This window comes from Canis lupus, chromosome 10 (assembly GCF_011100685.1).
Source record: "Canis lupus familiaris isolate Mischka breed German Shepherd chromosome 10, alternate assembly UU_Cfam_GSD_1.0, whole genome shotgun sequence".
Classification (NCBI taxonomy): Eukaryota; Metazoa; Chordata; class Mammalia; order Carnivora; family Canidae; genus Canis; species Canis lupus.
Window position 1 is genome coordinate 68,505,346 of NC_049231.1, and position 22,806 is coordinate 68,528,151.

The window sequence follows — 22,806 nt, forward strand, 5'->3', positions numbered from 1 at the left end:
AGTAATTATTGTTCTTGACTTAAACCTAAATGCACCACCCAATACAAGTTTCCTAAAAGAGAATTCCATATTTTTTATTTTTCTTTTAAAAATGAAAAACAAAACAACCCAGCAGGTACAGGCTTTAAATTCAGTTTCAGTTTACTTCCATAATTATGACCACAGCAAAAAAACCTCTTGGGGATTTTTTTAAAAGGTCAATTTTCTGAATTTAATACTCCAAAACACTGAGTTTCCAAGCACCCATAAAGTCACAGGACTCTTACATATTAAAGTGTTTTAGGTGCTCCGACTCCTGAGTTGGGGGGGGGGGACGGGAGGCTTAAGGAAGGCGTGACAAAGTGAATGCCTCTGAGCCGAGCCAAAGATCCCGTGAGCACGATGAAACCGTGGATCACGAGGTACTTACTAAGCATTCATAAAGCAAAGAAGTGATGGTGTTGGCCTTATTACTACTGTTACGTGAACAGAATCAAAGCTTCCACAGATTTCAAAAACAAATTTATTTATAAAATATATGAAAAGATTTGACAAAAAAAATAAGGCTAGAAAACCCCCATAATCTTCTACATCTCAACATCACCTACCAGCCAATAAGCAAGTCTAATTTGACTCCTGTTTTTTAGGTAAAAAGAGGTCACTATAAATATTCACTTGGTAAATGATATTTCGTTTTAGGAGTCTTACAGCTGAAAACAGTTACCAAATCTAGTCTGACCATGCCATTTCGGTATTTTATAAAGTAATAGTCTGTACAGAAACTTACTGACACTGAAATCTCTCAAAGTATATGAAGGTTAATTCATGGTACTTTTACTGAGACTGAACTATTTGAAACCAGGTGTTATGGTAAAATATGTAACTCTGGGGTCGAAGAACAAATTTAAAACATGTTTAAATGCAGAAAAGTACCAACTTTTTCGTAGAGATGGAGGAGAGATGAGCAGCGCCGGCTCTGGAGACAGCGGTCCCCCCACGCTGCAGCAAACCAGTCCAAGTCCAGTGGATGGAACACACCTCTCGGGGTTTCACACCCGGAGAGGAGGCGGGTCTGGACGTTTGCATCTGGGGACTGTTTTCATCCGTCAAATCCAACTCTGCTAGTGAGGGCCAGAGGATCCCCGGGCACGTCCTAAATACTCTGAGCGTTCCTCCGGAAGGTTTCAGGTCCTAAGTCTTCGGATCAAATTTTATGGAGTTTTGTAACGATCAGTACTCTTACCATTTGATCAAAAGAACTGCAGATGCAGAGACCCCTTTTATCTGGACTCCAGTCGAGACTGGAAATGGGCTGGGTAGACAAGGTGACGTTCTGCAGGAGGCTGACCGAGCCCGCAACTCCCATCTCGACTCCCTCAGAATCTTTCTTTGACCGCTGAATAGGGTACTCGCTGCAAACAAGACCGGAGTGGTAAGGACAGAGATCCTAGCGTTCTCCACACCGTATTTATACACATACAGTCCAGTAGCTCCATTTTTACTTCTCTGCTGGGTACTCAAGCTGATAAGGACTTAAAGAATCTCTCCATGTTGCGTTTTATACAAATAGACACTATTTCAGCCTCAGCCTCATCCCCCAAAATATAGCTTTAAAAAAGAAATAAAGGGCTCGGTTCTACTAAAAACTTTTAAACATCATCTCTGCTCAGCTTGAGCCTGTATTCTCTTTTATTATAAAGTTCTAGGTTGACCTAGCCTTATTTATTAAACTTGCTTGGTGTTCCTGATAATCTTTTACGCAGTCCTTCTCTAGATCCGGCTTCCTGGACACCACAGGCAGCGCAAGTGCAAAGGCAAAAGCTGTAAGTAACACTTGCGGAACATCGCCTAAGCACTTCCAGAATGAGCAGCAGACTCTGTTCCTAACTGTCGAGCTCTATGACACAGACCCAAGCCCACAGACCTTGTGTGTACCATTGCCATGGAAACGTGCTGCTAGGAGACTTTAGATCTTAAAAAAAAATCATTGCTTTAAAAAAAAAAAAGCAATTCTAAGAACATTTTTTTTTCAGCTGAACATATAAATTCATAAAATAAGTAGAGCTGAAGGTTAACAACTATAAATACTATTTGGTCTAGATTTGAGAAGGGGGAAAAGAAGTTCCTAGTGAAAAACAGGAATAATCTTCCTCAGAGGGGCTCTAAAGCCTGTTTGGTACCGACCATGACATTACCTTCATTTCCTCGATGCTCATAGAGGCCAAGAGTGTGAGAGGGACAAAGCAACTCAGAAGCAGAGCAGAAACACAAGTGCTAGGCAGATCCCTACTATTCTTTCTTCTTCTTGGACCATACAACCTCTTTTGATTAAAAGGAGTAAGACATTCGGATGATGACACAGTTTACAGAATTTTTTCATGTCTCTTGGCAAAGGATGCAATTATTTAGTATTTAAAACAAAGATTTTTTAAACCTTCTATATTATCTATTAAAGTTTTAAGAATGTATATGCATGTGTGAGAGTTTTAAATACACAAAAATTGGATGAAGAAGATGTAGTATATGTAAGATGTAGTACACACACACACTAGACTACTACTCAGCCATCAGAAAAAAAAAAGAAATCTTTCCATTGGGAAAGACGTGGATAGAGCTAGAGGGTGTTATGCTACATGAAGTAAGTCAATCAGAGAAAGACAATTATATGATCTCACTCATGCTGAATTTAAAAAACAGAGGATCATAGGGGAAGAGAGGAAAAAATAAGATGCAATCAGTGATGGAGACAAACCTAAGAGACTCTTAACTCTAGGAAACAAACTGAGGGTTGCTGGAGGGAAGGGGGCGGGGGGTACCTGGTGATGGGCATGAAGGAGGGCACAGACTGATGAATCACTGACCTCTACCTCTGACACTAGTAACACATTATATTAATTGAATGTAAATAAAATTTTTAAAAAACCAAATACACACAAGAAATCTGCATGTTGGAGTCCATCCACTCAAAAAACAATCTCTGATTTAACTAGATGAGATGCTCTAGGAACTCTCAGGTACTCAGTAATTGTAGAACAACTACATTACTACTGAGGGAGACTGGCAAATGGAAAGAAAGCCAAATATCATGCTAGTTAAACCATATCTCTTCTGCTGGTGTAGTAACAACTCCGACAGCAAAGCTCCTAACCAATCTGAAGAAAGACTAGGTATCTCTACGATGAAGATGAAAATTCCTATCGAGACAAGCTTCAAATTTCTGATTACATACAAGACCCCACTTTATACTGTCATCAAAAATTCTAGCTGCAGAAACGTTTGCACGTCGCATGGAATGTGGCTGACAAAGGAAACTGGAAGGAGTTCTTCGGGGAAGGAGTCTGAAGAGCACGGTCCCCGCAGGATACCGATGGGCCCCGCTCGGCTCACCACGGGGCCGGAGCCCTGGGCTGGAGGCAGCGGGGAGGGACGATGGGCAGCGTACCAGGCAAAGGGAAGCCACCAGTGGGCTGTCCACCGGCCGTTCTCCCGGAATTCTTACGGCTTCTCCTCTGCTTCTCACTAACAGAAACTATACAGTCTTGACCGAAAACATTCACTCTCCGGTTTTGGTCAGCTGGATCCCTAACGCTTGAACCCTTCCCACACGCAGCCCTGTTTCTCAGACTCCCTGCTAGCTCCTAACAGCAGCTGATAAACAGACGAGTATTTCGCACATGGCAAAGTCCCAGCCGTGCTGAAGAGTGTTCTTATTCGTGTGTCGTTAATCAAACGTTACTTTTGAAATATCCTTTCATTTGTGTGTTGTTGGGTTTTTTGCCTTTAGTGATGGAGAAAGAAAAACCATTAACTCTCAACTTTTATCAGGCCTTTAAATGACCGCTGACCTGGTACGTGCCACCTGAGGGCCCCGGCACGCCGAGCAGAGCGGCAGCTGTACCTCGCCCTCGCCCCCTGCCCGCCGCACACAGCCCACTCGACGGCCAGGCTTTCCCTGGACGCCATCAGGGGCCTCGGCACTGTGCTGGTTCCTTCACAGCAATGGTAGGTGAACTTGGGCAAGGGAATTATCAGGATCTAAAATTAAGAATTCCAACCATCTTCCTATTCTCAAAAGGCAGTGTTCTAGCAACCAGAATGATATTTCAAAAGCCTTTGTTCAAATGTTTCATATCAAAATTACAAAGGAAAACAAACAATGGAAACCTAGCAAAAACTATGATTTTATATCTATGAAAAGAACGATTCCTACGTTACCCTGCTATACGGAAGACACAACTAAAATGACCAATATCTTTAGTGTGTCTAAAGAATGTTAGTATTTACTAAGTGTAAAATAAGTACATTAATTTTTTTTAAAACCTGGCAAAATAACACTTACGTAATACCACTTAACTTAAAATCATATCAAAATGAACGAAGTCAAAGGAGGAAGAGAGACAACAAAGTTCACTCTACTCCTACCTTCCGCCCACCAGTGACTTAAAAAGGAGCAACGTGCGCGGGCAGAGACTTACTACTTCCAGAGGTGAAGGCTGCCGGTGCCCCCGGCCGTCAGGAAGAGCTCTCGGTTCTGTGGCAGGTGTCGGACCTGCCACACAGTTGATTTATGGGCCTAGACAGGACAAGAGGCACACAACTAGTTTTTACATTTACATGATAAAAAAGACTGTGCAAATAGAGAAACTCTGCAGGAAAAAATTGTTTTACTAGAATTCAACTGTTATAAAAGTAGTTGAAGTATTTCCGGCACGTTTCTTTGTAAGGGCTACAGAGATCACTACAGAGTCCCTCACAAAAAGCATCATTTTTCTTTATTGCTTTATGAAACAAAGTTCTGGTGGATTAAAAAAATGTTATCAGATTAAAAGTCCATATAAGTTTATAGTACCATAAGTATGCAAATCGATTTCTACACATTTAAATATCTCTAGCTCACTCTGAGGGAGAAGAAAAACTCAAAATGCAAATACATATATACTTCATCCAAAGGTGAAAAAGGTACAGGGTGAATTTTTTTTTCAAAAACAGTAGACTTTATGTTTTACGGCAGCTTCAGGTTTCCAGCAAACTGAGTGAGAACCACACAGAGTTCCCATATACAGAATGAATTTTAATTTAAAGCTCCCAGAGCCTTATCTTTATTTTATACCATCTGACTTGTCCAGGCTTCAAAATAAGGACCACAAGGACTTAAAGACGGTGTTTAAGGTCATAATAAGCCAGGGTCTTTATCAGTCATATTAAACTAAAAGACAAAAATGGCACCTGGCAGGTTAAGAGCTTGTTAGCACCTCGACAACAGCTAGTAAATCAGTGTTAATGGTGTAAGAGTCACTGCAAGGAATTTGAGAGACAGCGAGATGGTGGGCGGTGGGGGAGCAGGCAGGAAAGATGGAGGGAGCGGGAGGGAGGAAGGATTTCTGCTTGAGACCAACCAGATCTAGGTAATGCTTAGACACTTCACATTTCAGTGAGCGATTAGTCTTGGCATTTGACTGAATAGTCTTGTAAAATAAAATCCCATATTCAAGTGTAAGAGTCCTCAAGTGACTGGATTCAAGGTGCTAAAACGTATTTCAGTTTATTTCATAGTTTAAGCTTCTCTTTTCTCTCCTGAAAACTGAATAAAAACATACACGCACAAAGCAAGAGGGGATGTGACCTCTTAAAGTACACTGGCTACGGGGGCACCTGGGTGGCTCAGTGGTTAAGCGTCTGCCTTTGGCTCAGGTCGTGATCCCAGGTCCTGGGATCCAGCCCTGAGTCAGGCTTCCTGCTCAGGGGGGTCTGTTTGTCCCTCTCCCTCTGCCACTCTCCCTGCTTGTGCTCGCTCACTCATGCTCTCAAATAAATAAAATCTTAAAAACAAACAAACAAACCACTGGCTGAGAAACGTGTCACAATTGCATAAGAGCCTATTTAATAAAATGCTTTAAGCTGCTGACAGGCACTTACTATATTCTGAAATAACGAGGCAAAAGATACTGCAACTTACAGCTACGTTGTTAAGAATTTAGTTCATCAGGCAGTGACAGCAATTTATATGCAGTAATAATAATAATTAGCAGTAATAACAAAATAAGACAAGACAGGAAGGTTTGAGAAGTGCTACTGAATCCGTGATGGAGGGAGAGGGAGCGAGAGAGTAAATGTTTAGTTCCTGAGCAACTTACAAGTTTTAATCTTATGGAAACCACAAACCTGTAACGGATCTTTACTTCCACATTCAAGGAAGGTCGGAGTCACATTCCCAACCCTCCGGCAAATGACAGGGCGTTTCAGCTTGAATTTTATGCAATCCCCTTACTCCAGACTTCATCATCTTGTTTTTTTCTTTAACCAGTATTTTCCCTGTGATTTGCTTTCTTGATCTATTTTTGATGTCGTAATACTGTACGTTTCCCTCTTTTTTAAGATTTTCTTTATTCACTTATTTGACAGAGAGAGAGAACAGGGGGAGGGGCAGGGGGAGAGGGAGAAGCAGGCTCCCCGCTGAGCAGGAGCCCCCATGCAGGGCTCCATCCCAGGACCCCGGGATCACCTGAGCCGAAGGCTGATGCTTAACCGACTGAGCCACCAGGTGCCGTGGATGTTTCCTTCCAAGCTACTCAAATACGTCTGGAGCAACGTATGGTACGTATATGTGTAAGTGAGTGACTGAATAAATAATTTTTCTGAATCTACTATGTGCCCATGATTAATGCTTTGAATGATTTCACTTAATATAGCAAACCGGGGGGCATCCCTGGGTGGCGCAGCGGTTTGGCGCCTGCCTTTGGCCCAGGGCGCGATCCCGGAGACCCAGGATCGAATCCCACATCGGGCTCCCGGTGCATGGAGCCTGCTTCTCCCTCTGCCTGTGTCTCTGCCTCTCTCTCTCTCTGTAACTATCATAAATAAATAAAAATTAAAAAAAAAAAAAATATAGCAAACCGGGATATAAAATGAAAGGAAATAACATATACATGTTGATATGTTTTGAGAAGTATATAATTAGATATTAACACAAATATTATATATTTATTAGAAAGCATAAGGCTACATTTTGTTGATGCAGTTCTTAGCATCAGCTAGTTGTCTTGCAATTGTTCTTAAACTACAATATAAGATTCTTAGCCAACTGAGAAGCCTTTATTGTAATCAAGAAATCTAAAATTGATAAACTTTGGGAAAATACTCTCTGCACAGAAAAACTTGTCAAGTTCCTACAGGAATGCATTAAAAATAGCTCCCTTCACATAAAGACCTGGAAGGAACCTCGGTGACTAATTCTATTTATTAGTCTAAAACAAGCTATGAACATTCCTCTTCATAGAAAGACATTTCTCTCCTAACTTACCTTTTCTGAAACAGAAGCAAAACCTTTAGTTGGATGCTGTGTCCTCATATCAAAAACATGAAATTTTCCTTCCAGTGACGTAGCTACCAATTTATTCATACTTATGTCTTTTCTGTCAAACTCCAAGCTGCACACCTGAAATAGAAAATACGTATTATTGATGGTCCAATGACTGTTATTCAGGAGGTTCTTTTAAACTAAGTCAAACAGTAAAATTATCAGTTCATGTGAAAGCATTTAAATAATCACTATATCTTTTGAGATCAATCTGGAAACCCATGGGATCTTTTACTGTTTTCATGTAACTTTATTTTCTACCGCCCAGTCAAAGCTGATTTTAAAAAACAGGAAGGAACCACATTCTTCACTAAAGGTCTACAATTCACGACCCCCAAATCTGAAAGTACTTGGGGAGGCTACTACTGTTTCAGGCTTTCCAGTATTAGCAGGCACGGGGCCCGTTACCACCTCACTTCACTATCACACGGCCTCGCCCACGGGGGTCCACACACAGGCCACGGGGGCTGGTGGCCACCAGGGACTGTCACAGCACATCTCAACGTGTGCTCACTTTCTGAAGAGAGGACCCCTGATGAGAATCATTAAATTCTCAGAGGGCTGAACAGCCCTGAAGGTTCAAAGCCATGGGCAGGGGGCTGCCCGAGATGAGCCATGAGGGGCGCTCTCCTTCTAAAGTAGTTCGGAGGTGGACAAAAGCACGCTCAGACCACCCACACAGAAGCCAAGTGTACGTTACCCCATTTTTTATGTTGGTCTCCCACCGCAAGGACATATTTCTCAGATCAAACAGTTTGATGTCGCCATTGTCATAGCCAGCACAAACAACACGCTCCTCTTGATTGTAAGCATTGCCTGGAAATCAAGACGCATTGCGGGTCTTTAGGAAGGCTCGTCTGAAGGCTGCTGAAATCACGTCGTAAAACACACATATAACTGGTACCAAATCAGACCAAAAAACCCACAAGAGGCCGAATCTCGAGTTGCCAACCCCGACGGGACGTCAGGATTATTAGGCTGGCTATCTGATACTGGTTTTTGAGTTTTTGTGTTTTTTGTTTTTTTTAAAGCCTCCCTTGCTGAGGTTCTCTAGTGAAGGGCTGACCGGTGTTCACCGGAGTCTACGTGCAAGCGCCCTTCCTTCTCTGCCCGACCCGCACGCGGCCGGGTCGGTTATGTCCAAACACAGCAGCTTTGGGTAGAAGAACTACAGCTGTGCTACGGTTGCTTTCTCTGGCAGCAACTACATTTGGACGCAAATAGAAACAACCTGAAAACTCCTTCATTTTACAAAATGTCGTCTGGTGTTCTCTTTGCACGGAAATAAATCTGAACTGGTTAAGTTAACACACTGTGATCTGTGCGTAGTTGTAGGAACGATCACAGCTGCAGTAAGACTGTAACCTGAGGTTCAACTCCTCCTGTGTGGATCCGGGGGTGCTTCTGGAGGACCTCTGGCCTCCCCTCTCCCCGCCACACACCACCAATCTGATCTTCCTCAAGTTCTGGTCACATCTCATCCCCACAAAAACTCTCAAAAGTTCACCTCCGCCTCCAACCATCTAAACACTCCTGACTTTGGAAAGGCTACTCCCGCCACGGTTTCCTTCAACATACGTTCTTGGGCACATTTCAGGCTATTCCCCAGGCTTGACATTTCCTCCCAACTTCAGTGATTCAAATACTATATATACTTGGCCTGGGGTCAAAATGTTCTTCCTCCATAGCCACCTGCCCCTCGAGATGCCTTCTATATTCATCCACACCCCTTGTCACCTTTTATCATTCCCGCCCTGTACCATCAATAGCGTAGACGTCATACCCTCTTTACTAAACTATAAGCTTCTTGAGGCAAGACTGGGAATCTCTCACCTCTGCATGTTCACACTGTTCTGCATGTACCTGACATTCATAAAAGAGATCAATTGTTTCTCAAACTTTATGTCCCAAATTTAAAACTGTACTTATGTCCCTTAGATCAAAGATGAAAGGCATTAATGGACCCACAGGTAATTACATTTTAATTATTGTATCAAATTTTAGATAATGATTCTAAATACAAATTCTGAAATTTCTCCCTAGAGTGTACATGCACTAAATTTATATATTATTGCTCATAACATACAAACACAGTAATTCCCATACAATAACTTATTTTTTTAATTGGAAATCTAAGACTTTCCTCTGATTAAATAATACTGCAATTTTTAAACAACATATAAAAGTTAAATAATTCACATATACTATTAAGTCGCACTTTTAATGCCTGTTATCTACACAAGATTATGCGAAGAAACAGAAGAAAGAACATACAGATTTCCAACTAAGTATGATCCGTATCCTTTAGGAGCAAAAATTATTTTATTATTTTATTTTTTTATTTTTTTAAATTTTTGTTTATTTATGATAGTCACACAGAGAGAGAGAGAGGCGGAGACACAGGCAGAGGGAGAAGCAGGCTCCATGTAAGGAGCCCGACGTGGGATTCGATCCCGGGCCTCCAGGGTCACGCCCTGGGCCAAAGGCAGGTGCTAAACCGCTGCACCACCCAGGGATCCCAAAAATTATTTTAATTATGGCTGTCAGCAAGAGAGATACTAGGGCACACATCATTTAGTCCTACAAAGTCAATGTGCATTTTAAGTAATAGTAACAGAGGAACAGAAGTTATCAAATGATAAATAATTCTGTAATGGCATAACATGTTCTAGAAAATAACATTGTCTGTGTCGAGTATAACGTAAGATTTGTTAGGTCACCATTTGATTTTGAGACTCTGCTTAGCTCCACTAATGGCACTTGGCTCCAAACCAGGTCAACATTATCTAGTTAAACAGAAGTGTGTAATAGTAGCAAATATTTTGAGCACTTAATAATTTAAGCACAAGTCTCAGCACTTTCCATGTATTAATTCACTGAATCCTCATAATGCTATTAAGTAAATTCTATTATTAGTTCTGCTTTATAAGTGAAGAAGCTAAGGAACAGAGAGAAGCTTGGTAAGTTGCCCACTTCACTCAGCCAAGAAATAACAAAGCGAGGATTCAAACCGAGGCCCCAGAGGCTGACATTAATAAGCACCGTCTCTATCTGCCTCAATACACTATCAGAACAATCCACAAAACAGACTGTAAGGAGACTATTGGGAATTTCTTGAAGCACTGCGCTTTTCACCATCTGATACCTCAAATGCAAGGTTCTTCAATAATTTACCAAATGCCACAGTCCAACAGTCCCTCTTGTTTTCTCCTTGTACAGGTTCCATATTGGCAACAGGATCATCTTTTTGTCTTGGGTCCCACACCTTCACAGTGCCTGTCGTACATACAAGTGAGTTGGCAAAATTCAATAGTGATTGATGACATTTCTGCATTCTCTTCCTATGACTTCCTGTGTCTGTGGCGATACAACAGACCATAGAACACTCGAAGAATACTCACATATTTCTGACTTCTACTTGGGCAAGTTGTATTTAATACCAGACATAACCCCTATCTTATTGTCCGACTCGATGTCTAAGTTAATAGATACAGAAAAGCCAACAGCTGTTCTGAAGTTATCAACAAGGTATGAATGACAAAGGAAACACAAAGGTTATTAATTCAGATTGTATCTTATTTTCTTTGAGCCTAAACCTAATACACTGGTTATTTAGAATAATATCAGTGTCATTTCCATTTTTTTCCATACAACCCATGTAACTGTTGGCATTTTTCTTATACAGATGAATAAACTCTAATTTTTACAGTTACGATTTCTTATATGGGGTTATAGAATACTATCTCACATACAATTAAGTTTAATTTCCCTGTGGCAACAGAGATGAGGGAAATATTAAATAAAATTAACACATACGTCTTCCCAATGCTTCTCCTTTTAATGCAAATTACAGGACTACTAACTAAACTCCTCATTGCCTATGAGAAATACAAATGCATTTAATAAAATGGCTAAGAGGCAAGTACTTGAAAGACAACAGGAAAAGGGTAAAAAATCCTTAAAAGAGATAATAAACTCAGGAAAAGGAGAGATATCCCACTTAGATTTATCTCCAAGGAAAAAAATAAAGTGTGTCATTAAAAGAATTTCTCACAAATGTCACCAGAGGTTATTATATTACTCTAGAGGGTTTATACAAATTATTACGCTAGAGGGCTCATACAAATTGATAAGATTCATATGGAATTTGCAATAGTTAAATGAGCAAAGAACATAAATAGACAATTCACAAAGCAAAACTAACTGACAAATACAGAAAGTTAAATACAGAAGTTAACACAAATTGGAATGGACTATGATTTTTATCTATAAAATTGCGGGGGGGGGGGGGGAGCCAGGAAGGAAAATCAATGCCAGTAGGGTATACTGGAAATCCACCTCATCTATTGTAGCGTGGAATGTACACGGGTACTTTGGAAAGTCTGACAGTAAATTTTAAAAATTAAGAAAATATGCTAATTCTAAGAAAGTTATATACATGATGATACTCATTCCTTCATTATTTTAAAGCCACTCGCCTAAAACAATAAACAAAAACTTAACACAAACTGAATGCTTATTAACAAAGACATGGTTAAGGACGCCTGAGCTACACCCACAGTGTAGTGACTATCACATAGTCATTAGAATGGCAGTGATGGAAACGGCAACATCTGCGTATGACAAAACACAAAATCTAAAAAGACAAAAATCATACCCACACTGACAGCTATACAAAATTGTAGATGAGGCTAGAAAGGAAAACAAATCTAAGGGTTATGCTGCTGTGGAAGACTGAATGCTAATTCTCCTTCTATATTCCATATGACTTTTATGATTAAAAGGAATAACTGATTTCTAAAACAGACACTCTGAATAAACTCTTAGAAAAATATATTTCACTTTTCTTTTAAAACAATTTCCTCATAGTCTTGAGCAGCCATTAAAAACTAGCTAAACTCACTAAGGTGCCAAGTATTTTATGAGGAAGCAAATTCTGACTCCCTTTACAGGCATTCAGAACACCTCTGAACACCAACAGACCTGTCCCCTTAGTAACCGCAGGGTGGACAAGTAAAGTTGGTGCCCTCGGATCCTTCTACAACGCTCGGTGGAGGATCACAGACCTTCGATGTTCAACCGGCTGTCAACATGACAGTTTTCACAAGTACTAATTCTGCTTTTCAAAAAAAAAAGAAAGTGAGGGGTGCCTGGGCGGTTCAGTGGGTTGAGCATGCAACTCTTGATTTCGGCTCACGTCGTGATCTCAGGGTCGTGAGATCAAGCCTGGTGTTGGGCTCTGCACTGGGCGTGGGTGGAGGCTGCTCAGATTCTCCCTCTCCTTCCCTCCGCCCCATCACAAAAATGAAAAGCTGCCTCCCATCCTATATTGTCAGCTGCCTCAAAAACCTGTGAGGAAATTTTAAATCTTCAAGGTTCAGAGGAAACAGTGGTAGTAGTTGAACTAGCTCAAAACTAAAATGGTAAGGGCTATGCCTCTGTCTCAAAACACCCAGAAGTCTGAGGCAGTTGAGGGATAAGCAATTCAACTTGCCTATTAAAAAAGTGTACCATTAGATTTAAGGAGTCAAGGCTACTGAAGAGGATTTTCTAATAGAGAAGATGAACTGTTGCACAAGGATCTAAAGAAAAAGCATTTTTAAATACACAGAATACTTTAACTTACCATCTCGGCTGCCAGTCACAATTTCAGGAGCACCTTCCCCAATTCCCAGTCCACCTACGCCATCTATGGTATTTATAATTTCTTTATGGCCCTTTACGGAATATACTGGGATCTCTGGAGCTTCCAAATTCCTAGACAACAGAACACAGCCTCTTATTTACTCCACGAGGCCCACACATTTAGTCCATTACTGAAATTTAAGAATGCACATCAAATTTAGATTTTTGTTTAAAAATAAGGGTTTCAAAAAAAAAAATAAGGGTTTCAAGTATGAACATAATTTATACATTTACTTCCAACATTTTGTCTCCTCTTTAGCTACTGTCAAGTCCTCAATGAGAACTGCCATCATTCAACTTGCAACTCTAAGTCCTGAGCCCACTTAGTGATTCTTGGAGATCATCATCTAGGGCCTCTGCACATGATTTACCAGGTGAGCTTGCTAATAAATGCAGATTCCTGGGCTCCTTCCCAGACGTAATGGAGGAGGAGCCCCAAATCTTCTGACCCTTTGGTCCACTGAAGTCTAATCATCACTACTTTAAACACAGAGTAAATTCAAAGTAATTCAGAATGTTTCCAAAATAGGCCTTGCTAGTCTGATCTTGAGACCTTTTGGAGGGATAAAATATGAATAGCGTTTACTTTGCATATGTTCCCTCCTTTGTAACGTACTATTTTCTCACTACATTCCATACTATTTTCCAGATGCCTGGGTGTCTCAGTGGTTGAGCATCTATCTGCCTTCGGCTCAGGGCATGATCCTGGGGGCCTGGGATGGAGTCCTGTATCGGGCTCCTGCAGGGAGCCTGCTTCTCCCTCTGCCTGTGTCTCTGCTTCTCTTCTCTTGTGTCTCTCATGAATAAATAAATTTAAAAAATAATAAATTCCGTACTATTTTCATCTAGTTACATATTTCTTAGTGTATCATCATGCTGGTCACAATAAATGTAAGTCTGTCTAAATCTAGGTTAGTTAAGAGAGAGGAATGCAGGAAAGTACCTGCTAACTATGAGCGTCTGAGTCTCCCCGAGATGGTAGGCTCAAGTAGGTTATGTTAATATACCACTTCTCATGCCTCCCTTTTTCCCTAGAGCCTTTAATCCACATTTCTCTTTAACAAGTCAGTTTTTGACAACTTATACTTTAAAAAAATAATAATAAATGCAGCTATTCACAAAATGTAATCCTAACTTATTACTAGATTATTATCCCAAGATTAGTAAAATCTCTCTAATTAAAATTTCAGATAGCTCAACCTGGTTAAGAGATGTTTACCTTTGTAGCATCACTGTGAAAGAATCAGACTAAATAGGAGTGAGGTTCTACTTAAAAGAACTGCTTTGACAGACTTTACGACCCTGCTTTTTATAACATGAAATTGTAAGATTAAACAATGATAGTAAGTCAGTAATACCTATAACTATTCTAGGAGACTCTATTAGGAAGACAGTCAACAGTTATATTTTTTGCATATTCTTATACTGAAATATGTTATTTTTAAAAATAACAATCAGACTGGCCTCTCCCGATTTCTGTGAAAGTATATGACACAGCATGTAAGAACCGGTGCATTCTGCTAAGTGCTGACTAAGCAGTTAAAGCAAAAGGAAGTTAAAATAGCTTCATTCTGTTTTATATTCTAAGAGAGATATTTCAAAGTAATTCAATTAGAAAGCAGCAGATTATGAGTGAGAATCAAGAAAGGTCACCTTAGAAAACATGAAGCAAAGAAGATGATTTCTTCTAGAACATCACTATATACTTTAAAGAGTTAAAATAAGATATTCTTGAGAAAGAATTAAAAGGAATATCAGTTCTTGCAATTTAATTTCAATATGAGAAAATAAATCCAGGTCGAACATGAAAATTACAAGCATTTGGCATAATAATGGTTTTGTTCATTAGTAACAGGTTTATACTGATTTGCTCAACAGACGCGTTCCTGAAAAGTCGTGCTTAGATATCAACTAAAGTATTTAAAAAATTTTAATGAGAGTTCTACATTAAAAAAATCAAAACAAAATCTCTGTGTATCATTCAGTAAGGCTAATTGTCTTGCTGACATGTAAACAATATCTAACTGTTCTGCGTTACACATGTGCAGGGAAGAGCCCTTTACATACACATACAGGGTATTAAACGCCAGCACCAAACAGCATGTGTGGAAATAAATACTGGCAACATCATTCAAAATCTAAAGAAAATTTAAAGTATTTTTAAAGAGATTTTTTTTTTTTAAAGAGATTTTGAATATGAAATCTAGAAATATGTATTAAAAGACAATTCTCACATTTTTATAACAGTTAAAAGTGAACAAGAAACATTTTAAAAGTAGAATTCGCCCCTTCAGAGGAAGACCGACAAGACTTATCAAAGAAAATACCTACCTCGTGTCTTAATATTGATTAAATAATCTTACCATATATGAAGGTTTCCAGCAAAATCTCCAGTCGCTAAATATCTCTGCTGTAAAGATGTTGCACCAAATGTTCCACATTTAATGGGTTTGGCCTTTTCAATCTTGACAGAAGGGAGGGAGAGAGGATACGTTATTTATGTAAGCAGCTATTTATATAATTCATGGTATTTATGGCTCTATTATAGGACTTAAATAAGACACGTAATACAAAAGCAATTAAAACATTTTCTGATCAAAATTATCATGCTTTTCCTCTAGTCGCTTTTCTATAGTTTAAAAGTATGTATGTGACTGTCAAAGAGAAGGAGTCTTAATTTTGCCTTTCCTCTCATCTCACTAATGAGACATTCAAATGCTGACAAGTACACCGTCTCTGGCATGGTTTGCAAATATGAAACTTTCTGCCTTTAATGTGCTGTTCTTCTTTAAGATCCTCAGTAGAAATGAGAACATAATGAAGATATTATTCTTACCAGATGGCTACAGGAACAAAAATGTTTATGTGTCTCTTGCAGTTTTCCCTGCAGAACCCTATAAACCGAGAATGTTTATGTCCCTATTCTCTCTGGGACCTTATCGATGCAGAGAGATCTGTATACACGTGGGTACCAAGGGCGCTGCTACTGGTCTGGAGTAACCAATATTTTGAAGTTTCTTTAAAAAGCAACTGCTCCCCGTACCGCACACAATCGTGTTAGTAAAACCACCACACACCGATGCACTATTTAAGAAACGAGACTGTGTTAACCACGTACAGACCGTGTCACCGAGAGGGCCCTTAGGGATGAGACCGTGCGAGCCTCCTGCCGCGGGCGAGGAGCTCGAAGCATTCAGCTCCGCACACCTGTCCAACCAGGCAGTCAACACTTTTCGTGAGCTCCTGCTGGATGCAAATTAATGAACTAGGCAGATGGGACACGAACACGGGACAGGACCGGCCACGCCTGCAAGGAGTTCCCGGGCCAAACAGCAGCTCCTATGCGACTCCCCGCACCGGCTCCCCACACCTGCTCCCCGCACCTGCTCCCCGCACCGGCTCCCACCCCTCCGCGGGGCCTCCGCTCATCTCCCCTTACTTCTGACGCTTCCCATTCTCTGCTGCCCCCGCCCACCCCAACCCCCCTGCCGCGGCCACTGAAGCCCTTCCTGGAGTCTGCCGCTGCCTTAGACCCTAGAACTCGGGTCACGTGGGGTCAGACGAGGCCGCTACGGGACGCCCAGGGCCGGGACAGCGCGGTCCTGGTCCTGGTCCTGGCCTCCCGCCTGTGTCCTGCGGCGCTGGGCTGCAGCCTCCTGGGCCAACAAGCCTCCAGCCCAAAGCTGACCTCCCCTCGGGCCCTGCGCCCCGCACAGCCCTTTGAAGATTTTCCTGCTGGTAATAAAACACCGTCCTCCCTACGCGACTTTTTTTTTTTTTTAATTTTTATTTATTTATGATAGTCACACAGAGACAGAGAGGCAGAGACACAGGCAGAGGGAGAAGCAGGCTCCACGCACCGGGAGCCAGACATGGGACTCGATCCCGGGACTCCAGGATCATGCCCTGGGCCAAAGGCAGGCGCCAAACCGCTGCGCCACCCAGGGATCCCCCTAGGCAACCTCTTTATCTGACTCTTACCTTTTGGCCCTTTGAAACAGAGAATCTCGAGCCACACTCCTACAACACACTGATCGTCCAGGCACCAACATAAATTCACACACACACACACACACACACAGTTTAAAGCTGTCAATTGATAGTTTTTCTCAAACTTAAGTTTTCTTGGATATCTCTTTCAGCTCGTCTGTTAGAAAGTATCAGCAAATGCACACCCGTAAGAAAACCTGGAAATGAAGATTCTGTCTTTGTTTCATGAAACTTAGGTCTGGTTACTTCACATGCTACAAAGACCACATTATGATAATGCAGCCAGATTTTTCGACTGGAAAACCCCTTCTTTGTGCAGAATTAGAACCGACTATTCCATTTTTACAGAATCCCAAAAACAGCACCGAAGCGTTCAGAGTTCTGGCACCTGAACACGTCTGACAATCCCTACCTGAGAAGGAAAGAAACCAAACTAAGAACCGCTTTACTACAATAGATCTGTAGTAGATGTGTCCACATTTGTCATTGCACAAATTCTGAAAGTCAGTCTTCACTGGAATATAATGGAATGGAACAAATGCATCTCCATCTATAGAGGCCCCGACTCGCAGGAGTGGCACCAAGGCCTGTGGTAGACAAAACATACAAAGCTCCTTGCAATCTCGCCGTGATTCTCTGATCTTATTCCCCGCTTCTCTCCTCTCTACAACACTGCAGCCACATCTCTAGCTTTCTTGTTGCTCTTTAGACACAATAAAGTCATTTCAACCTCAGGACATTTGCACTTACTATTAACTAATGCCTGAATCGCTCTTCCCTCACATCATGAGATCTTCCTTCTCGCAATTTGGATTTCAGCTTAAATGTCACCTCCTCTTAGAAGCTTTCCCTGCTCCTCCACTCTGAAGTGGAATCCCCAAAGCACTATCACTCACCCTGTTTAATCTTCTTTACTAAGCACTTACCAATAAAAGTGTTTTATTCAATTATCTATCCCAACCTTTCTAGAATGAATACCATGAGAAGGGGGCCTCGTCCCATCTGTTAGGCAACCTTGCAGGTGCTCAACGTCTGTTGAATGAAAGTATAAAAGAGCATTAACCTCTCATTCCTAGTGCTGGGGAAAGGGCAACCACTGCTGGAGTCCATATTCCCATTTCTCCCACCACGGTTTCACATGACACACAGTTTCTGGTGTCACTTATATGCCACGATGAAAACAGCATCCATATACTCAACACACATACCAGATACCATTCTAGACGGCCCTCCAGGCTATGCCATCCCTTTTCTGTTTAACACAACTGCAAGCCAAGTATTTGGAACACTCTTTTCCAGATGAGGACACAGGCTTACTCAAGGTCCCTAGGGCCAGGGACCCCGACCCCTAAACCTGAGAGTCATGAGAAGTACCAATGGGTTGGTGAGGGAGATGGTACAGTCATGAACTGAACCTACTTTCAGACTAGTGTCCTTTAGTTTTCACCTTCACTCGAATCTTTACAAGATGTAAATATATGGTACTTACGCTTCCCTCATGTTCTCTCGTCTCCTTATACCAAAGAAAAAATAAATAGGTACTCATAGTCTGCTGTGCAAGAGTCAAATTATTTCAAAATATAAAAATATTTTAAAACCTCAAATGTATAAACCTTATCTGCATGACGATGACGACTACAGTTTGCTGAGAAGAGCTGAGCTCTGCTGACAAGCGGACTTACAGAAAAGCAGGGGTGTTTTCTCTTTCTAAGATGTTCATGGAGGTCATAATAGCTTTAAGAAGTAGCACTGGAGAGAAGCTAAGTTTTTTTTTTTTAAGATTTTATTTATTTGTTCATGAGAGACACAGAGAGAGGCAGAGACACAGGCAGAGGGAGAAGCAGGCTCCCTGTGGGGGCCCGATGCGGGACTCAATCCTGGGACCCCAGGGTCATGCCCCGAGCCAAAGGCAGACACCCAACCACTGAGCCACCCAGGCGTCCTGAAGCTAAGTTTTAATAGTTCATAAAAAGGCTCCTTCTCAGCCTCTGTCAAATTATTTTACCTTTGGGGGAGAAAAAAGGTTCAAAAAATCCAATGGTTACTTACATTCTTCTTATTAGGAAAAAAAATGGCTAAAAAGATCTTACAAAATTTGTTTCACAAAGAAACTGGTATATAGTAATAACTTTCGCTGTAGGACACATCATAGATGGTCATTTTTGACATATCTGTTGGTTCTCTTTGCTGCAGTAAGCTGACATGATTAAGGCAGCCCATGATGGATAATTCCCATGAGAGCTATTTTTGTTCTGTCTGTGGGTGGGTCTAGTACAGCTTGTCAGTATTTCCTCCTCCACATCCTGGTACTACTTTAATTAACATTAAAAGTTAGTCAACCAAATGGTAACAAGCAGTAAACTCAGTGGTGCCGGGGCTAAAAAAGCAGAACTTTATTAGCTTATTATTAATTTCTGCACCATAAACATCCACAACCATGACTCCATCTTTCAGGGCCACCCCTCGTCCTTTGGGCCAATTAGAGAAAAGGTGCCCTTTATAGGATGAGGAAGTCTCACACCTGTAAAGTTTGATGAGAAAGAGACAGATTCTCAGCTCTCACTTGAACCCCGCAACCCTGCGTGCGATGGAACAAACAGCTCAGCCGTACAGCAGGCCCTCATTCCGTCTGTCCTTCATACCAAGGTCAGGCACACACGGACAGAGACCCATCGGCATCCCTGCCACATTTTTACCTCGGATGCACGAGCTTTGGAACACGTGACCTGAGGTGGTTCCACAATGAAGAACCAAGTGTTTCAAGAATTCACCTACCCAGTGGCAGTCAACCCTGGTACCTGTTAGAATCATCTAGCTGAAGTCTTAAAAATACTGATGTCCAGGCCTCACTCTAGTGTAGATGCAAGAGTCCCACGGCATCAGAATTCCCTAAGGTGGGACCATGGCGTGAATATTTTAAAACACACACACCCACCCCACCGACCTCCAGAACGCACTCTGCTGATCCTATGCACAGTAAGGGTTGGGAATCACCAAGCCTGTATTAAACCTACAGCCTTTCCCACTGCACCATCACAGCCAAACGTAATCCAAGTTCTTAAAAGTATTTCTGCGCTAGTTTTATCCTCTCTTTAGAAGAAGGGATTCGTCCCTTGAGTACCTCGGCCCTTCTTCAGCATAGTGTCTTGGCATAGGTTGCCAAGAGATAGAGACAAAGGGCCCTATTTCGCCTTGTAGAACGAGTGTAGTCCTGAAATATGCACAAATCCTACCTTCAAAGCCACAAGTCTGCAAATGCTCTCTGGTTAAATGTGACGGTAGTTGGTATCTGTTCCTAATGCTTCACCTGTAAATTTCTGTCTCCTATTCCAAGGTTTCCCAGTTGTTCAAACCCTGACACCTGTTGGTTAATGATCCATAAACCAATTATTTAAATTTTCCAAGTTACATCCTTTTACAGGTATACGTACACTCGTGCTTTTAACAGGTAATTTATTGAGCGGCTGAACCTTACAAGCCGCGCTCATGAAACACACTACCCTTACTCCCCAGGAGCTTACGACCTACTTAGAGACAAACGGGACACAACTTCTGGAGCGGACCCTAAGTACCCGAGGAATGCAGTGTCAGGATGTGCTCCTGTGGGGATCAAGTCATCCGAACTGGACCCTAAAACAGCAACGGGTGCCTGGGGGCTAACCAGTGAACCACAGAAGACAAGGCGAAGACGACCAAGCCATGCTTAGGAACTCTGACCCAAGTACTCGGCAAGAAAAGACAAACTGAACGAGAAAACCAGCACTCGGAGAAATTTACAGTTAGACGGGATCTCATGTACCTTCTAATCCAAGCCTGCAGATCCAAACTGTATTGATCCTTTAGCTGACAGTTTAACACCTGCCTCGTCCAAGCAGATGCTCTCCAGTTGTTTTTAGTTTTTTTTTTTAAGATCTAATTTATTCATGAGACACAGAGAGAGAGGCAGACCCAGGCAGAGGGAGGAGCGGGCTCCACGCAGGGAGCCCCACGTGGGACTGGATCCCAGGACCCCGGGGTCACGCCCTGGGCCAGGCAGGTGCTCCACCGCGGAGCCCCCCGAGCCCCAGTTTCTTTTACTCTCGCAGAACCGTGTTCCTTTATGGTAGAGAATTCATGTCGGTTTGTATTTATGCATCCTCGGCCTGATTATTTAACGGATCGTGGCTCCCCCGCTGGAAAGTAAACGCCCGAGAGCGGGGACGCTGTCATTCACGTGCCTGCGACACCGGACACCGGGCCAGCGCCTCCGCCACCTACGCAGGCACCTCGGCTTCTGCTTCTATCAAACAGCAGTTTAGGGCAGCCCGGGACGGGGACGGGGACGGGGACGGGGACGGGACGGGACTCAGCGGTGGACCCTGACCCGGACTCAGACCCCGACCGGGACCCCGGACCCCAACCTGGAGCCTGACCTTGACCCGGACCCGGACCTGAACCCGGACCCCGACCCGGACCCCGACCCGACCCCGACCCCGACCCGGACCCCTACCCGGCCCCGACCCGGACCCGGACCCCTACCCGGCCCTGACCCGGACCGGACCCCGACCCGGACTCTGACCCCGACCTGGACCCTGACCCGGACCCGGACCCGGACCCCAACCCGGACCCGGACCCCGACCCGGACCCGGACCGGGACCGGACCCCGGCCCCGACCCGGACCCCGACCCGGACCCCCACCCGGACCCTGACCCGGACCCCCACCCGGACCCTGACCCGGACCCGGATCCCGACCCGGACCCCAACCCGGACCCGGACCTCTACCCGGCCCCGACCCGGACTCCGACCCGGACCGGACCCCGACCCCGACCCGGACCCCGACCCGGACCCTGACCCCGACCCGGACCCCCACCCGGACCCTGACCCGGACCCGGATCCCGACCCGGACCCCAACCCGGACCCGGACCTCTACCCGGCCCCGACCCGGACCCCGACCCGGACCGGACCCCGACCCCGACCCGGACCTCTACCCGGCCCCGACCCGGACCCCGACCGGGATCGGACCCCGACCCGGACCCCTACCCGGCCCCGACCCGGACCCGGACCCCGACCGGACCCCGACCCGGACGCTGACCCCCACCCGGCCCTGACCCGAACCCGGACCCCGACCCGGACCCCAACCCGCACCCGGACCCGGACCCCGACCCGGCCCTGACCCGGACCCGGACCCCCCCCCCGCCCCGGTCCCCGCCGCGCCCACCTCCCGCAGCAGCTTCAGGTCCCCGTGCTGGATCTCGTACAGCTGGACGACGCCGGTGCCCCGCGCGAAGTTGCCCATGGTCACAAACTTGGCGCTGCAGGGCACCCACTTGCAGTCAAACACCGTGTAGTTGAGGCCCTTCTGGATGTGGGCGATGATCTGAGGCTTCTCGAAGGCCGACATGGCGCCCCCCGCCCCGGCCCCCGGCCCCCGGCCCCCGGCCCCCGGCCCCACGGCCCCGCCGGCGCGCCCCGAGAGCGCTAACCGGGAAACCAGACCCCAAACAGCAACGACAGCTTCCCCCTCCCGCTCGCCGTAGCCGCCCCGGGCGCCCCGGCCGGTCGGTGTAGTCGTCCGCGGCCGTGCCTGACGCGCTGCTCAAGTCGCGGAGACGTTTCCTCCCCGACGGCACGCACTCGGCTCCCGTCTTCACCTGCTGCCTCCCGTGCACACCCACGCTGGGAGGCCCGAGGCCCCGGCTGCGGCCGGCGAAGCCAGGGCGGCGCCCCGGGAATCAGGCACGTGTTGGGGCGTCCTCCCTTCCGCCGGCCCGCTTCAGGCCCCCTGCAGGACCCCGAGGGCACGGGGCGGGGCCCTG

General features: G+C 44.2%; 1 protein-coding gene and 1 long non-coding RNA gene across 3 annotated transcripts; one reads left to right on the plus strand and one right to left on the minus strand.

Moving 5' to 3' along the window:
- Positions 1-479: 479 nt before the first annotated feature.
- Positions 480-22,715, minus strand: WDR92 (WD repeat domain 92). The gene is made up of 8 exons (XM_038551470.1): positions 22,209-22,715; positions 15,385-15,485; positions 12,963-13,093; positions 10,511-10,612; positions 8,037-8,152; positions 7,280-7,414; positions 4,455-4,552; positions 480-1,391 (listed from the first exon to the last, which is right to left on the minus strand). Exons 1-8 carry the CDS (start codon positions 22,389-22,391, stop codon positions 1,184-1,186), a joined length of 1,074 nt encoding a protein of 357 aa, XP_038407398.1. The 5' UTR covers positions 22,392-22,715; the 3' UTR covers positions 480-1,183.
- On the plus strand, positions 12,163-18,523 carry LOC111097804. 2 transcript variants are annotated; one of them, XR_005366208.1, is made up of 4 exons: positions 12,163-12,443; positions 13,281-13,395; positions 15,900-15,985; positions 17,164-18,523. It is a non-coding gene; the product is annotated as an uncharacterized LOC111097804 (long non-coding RNA). The 2 variants fall into 2 exon arrangements; XR_005366209.1 differs by lacking the exon at positions 15,900-15,985 and having other exon boundaries at positions 12,165-12,443.
- Positions 22,716-22,806: the final 91 nt, after the last annotated feature.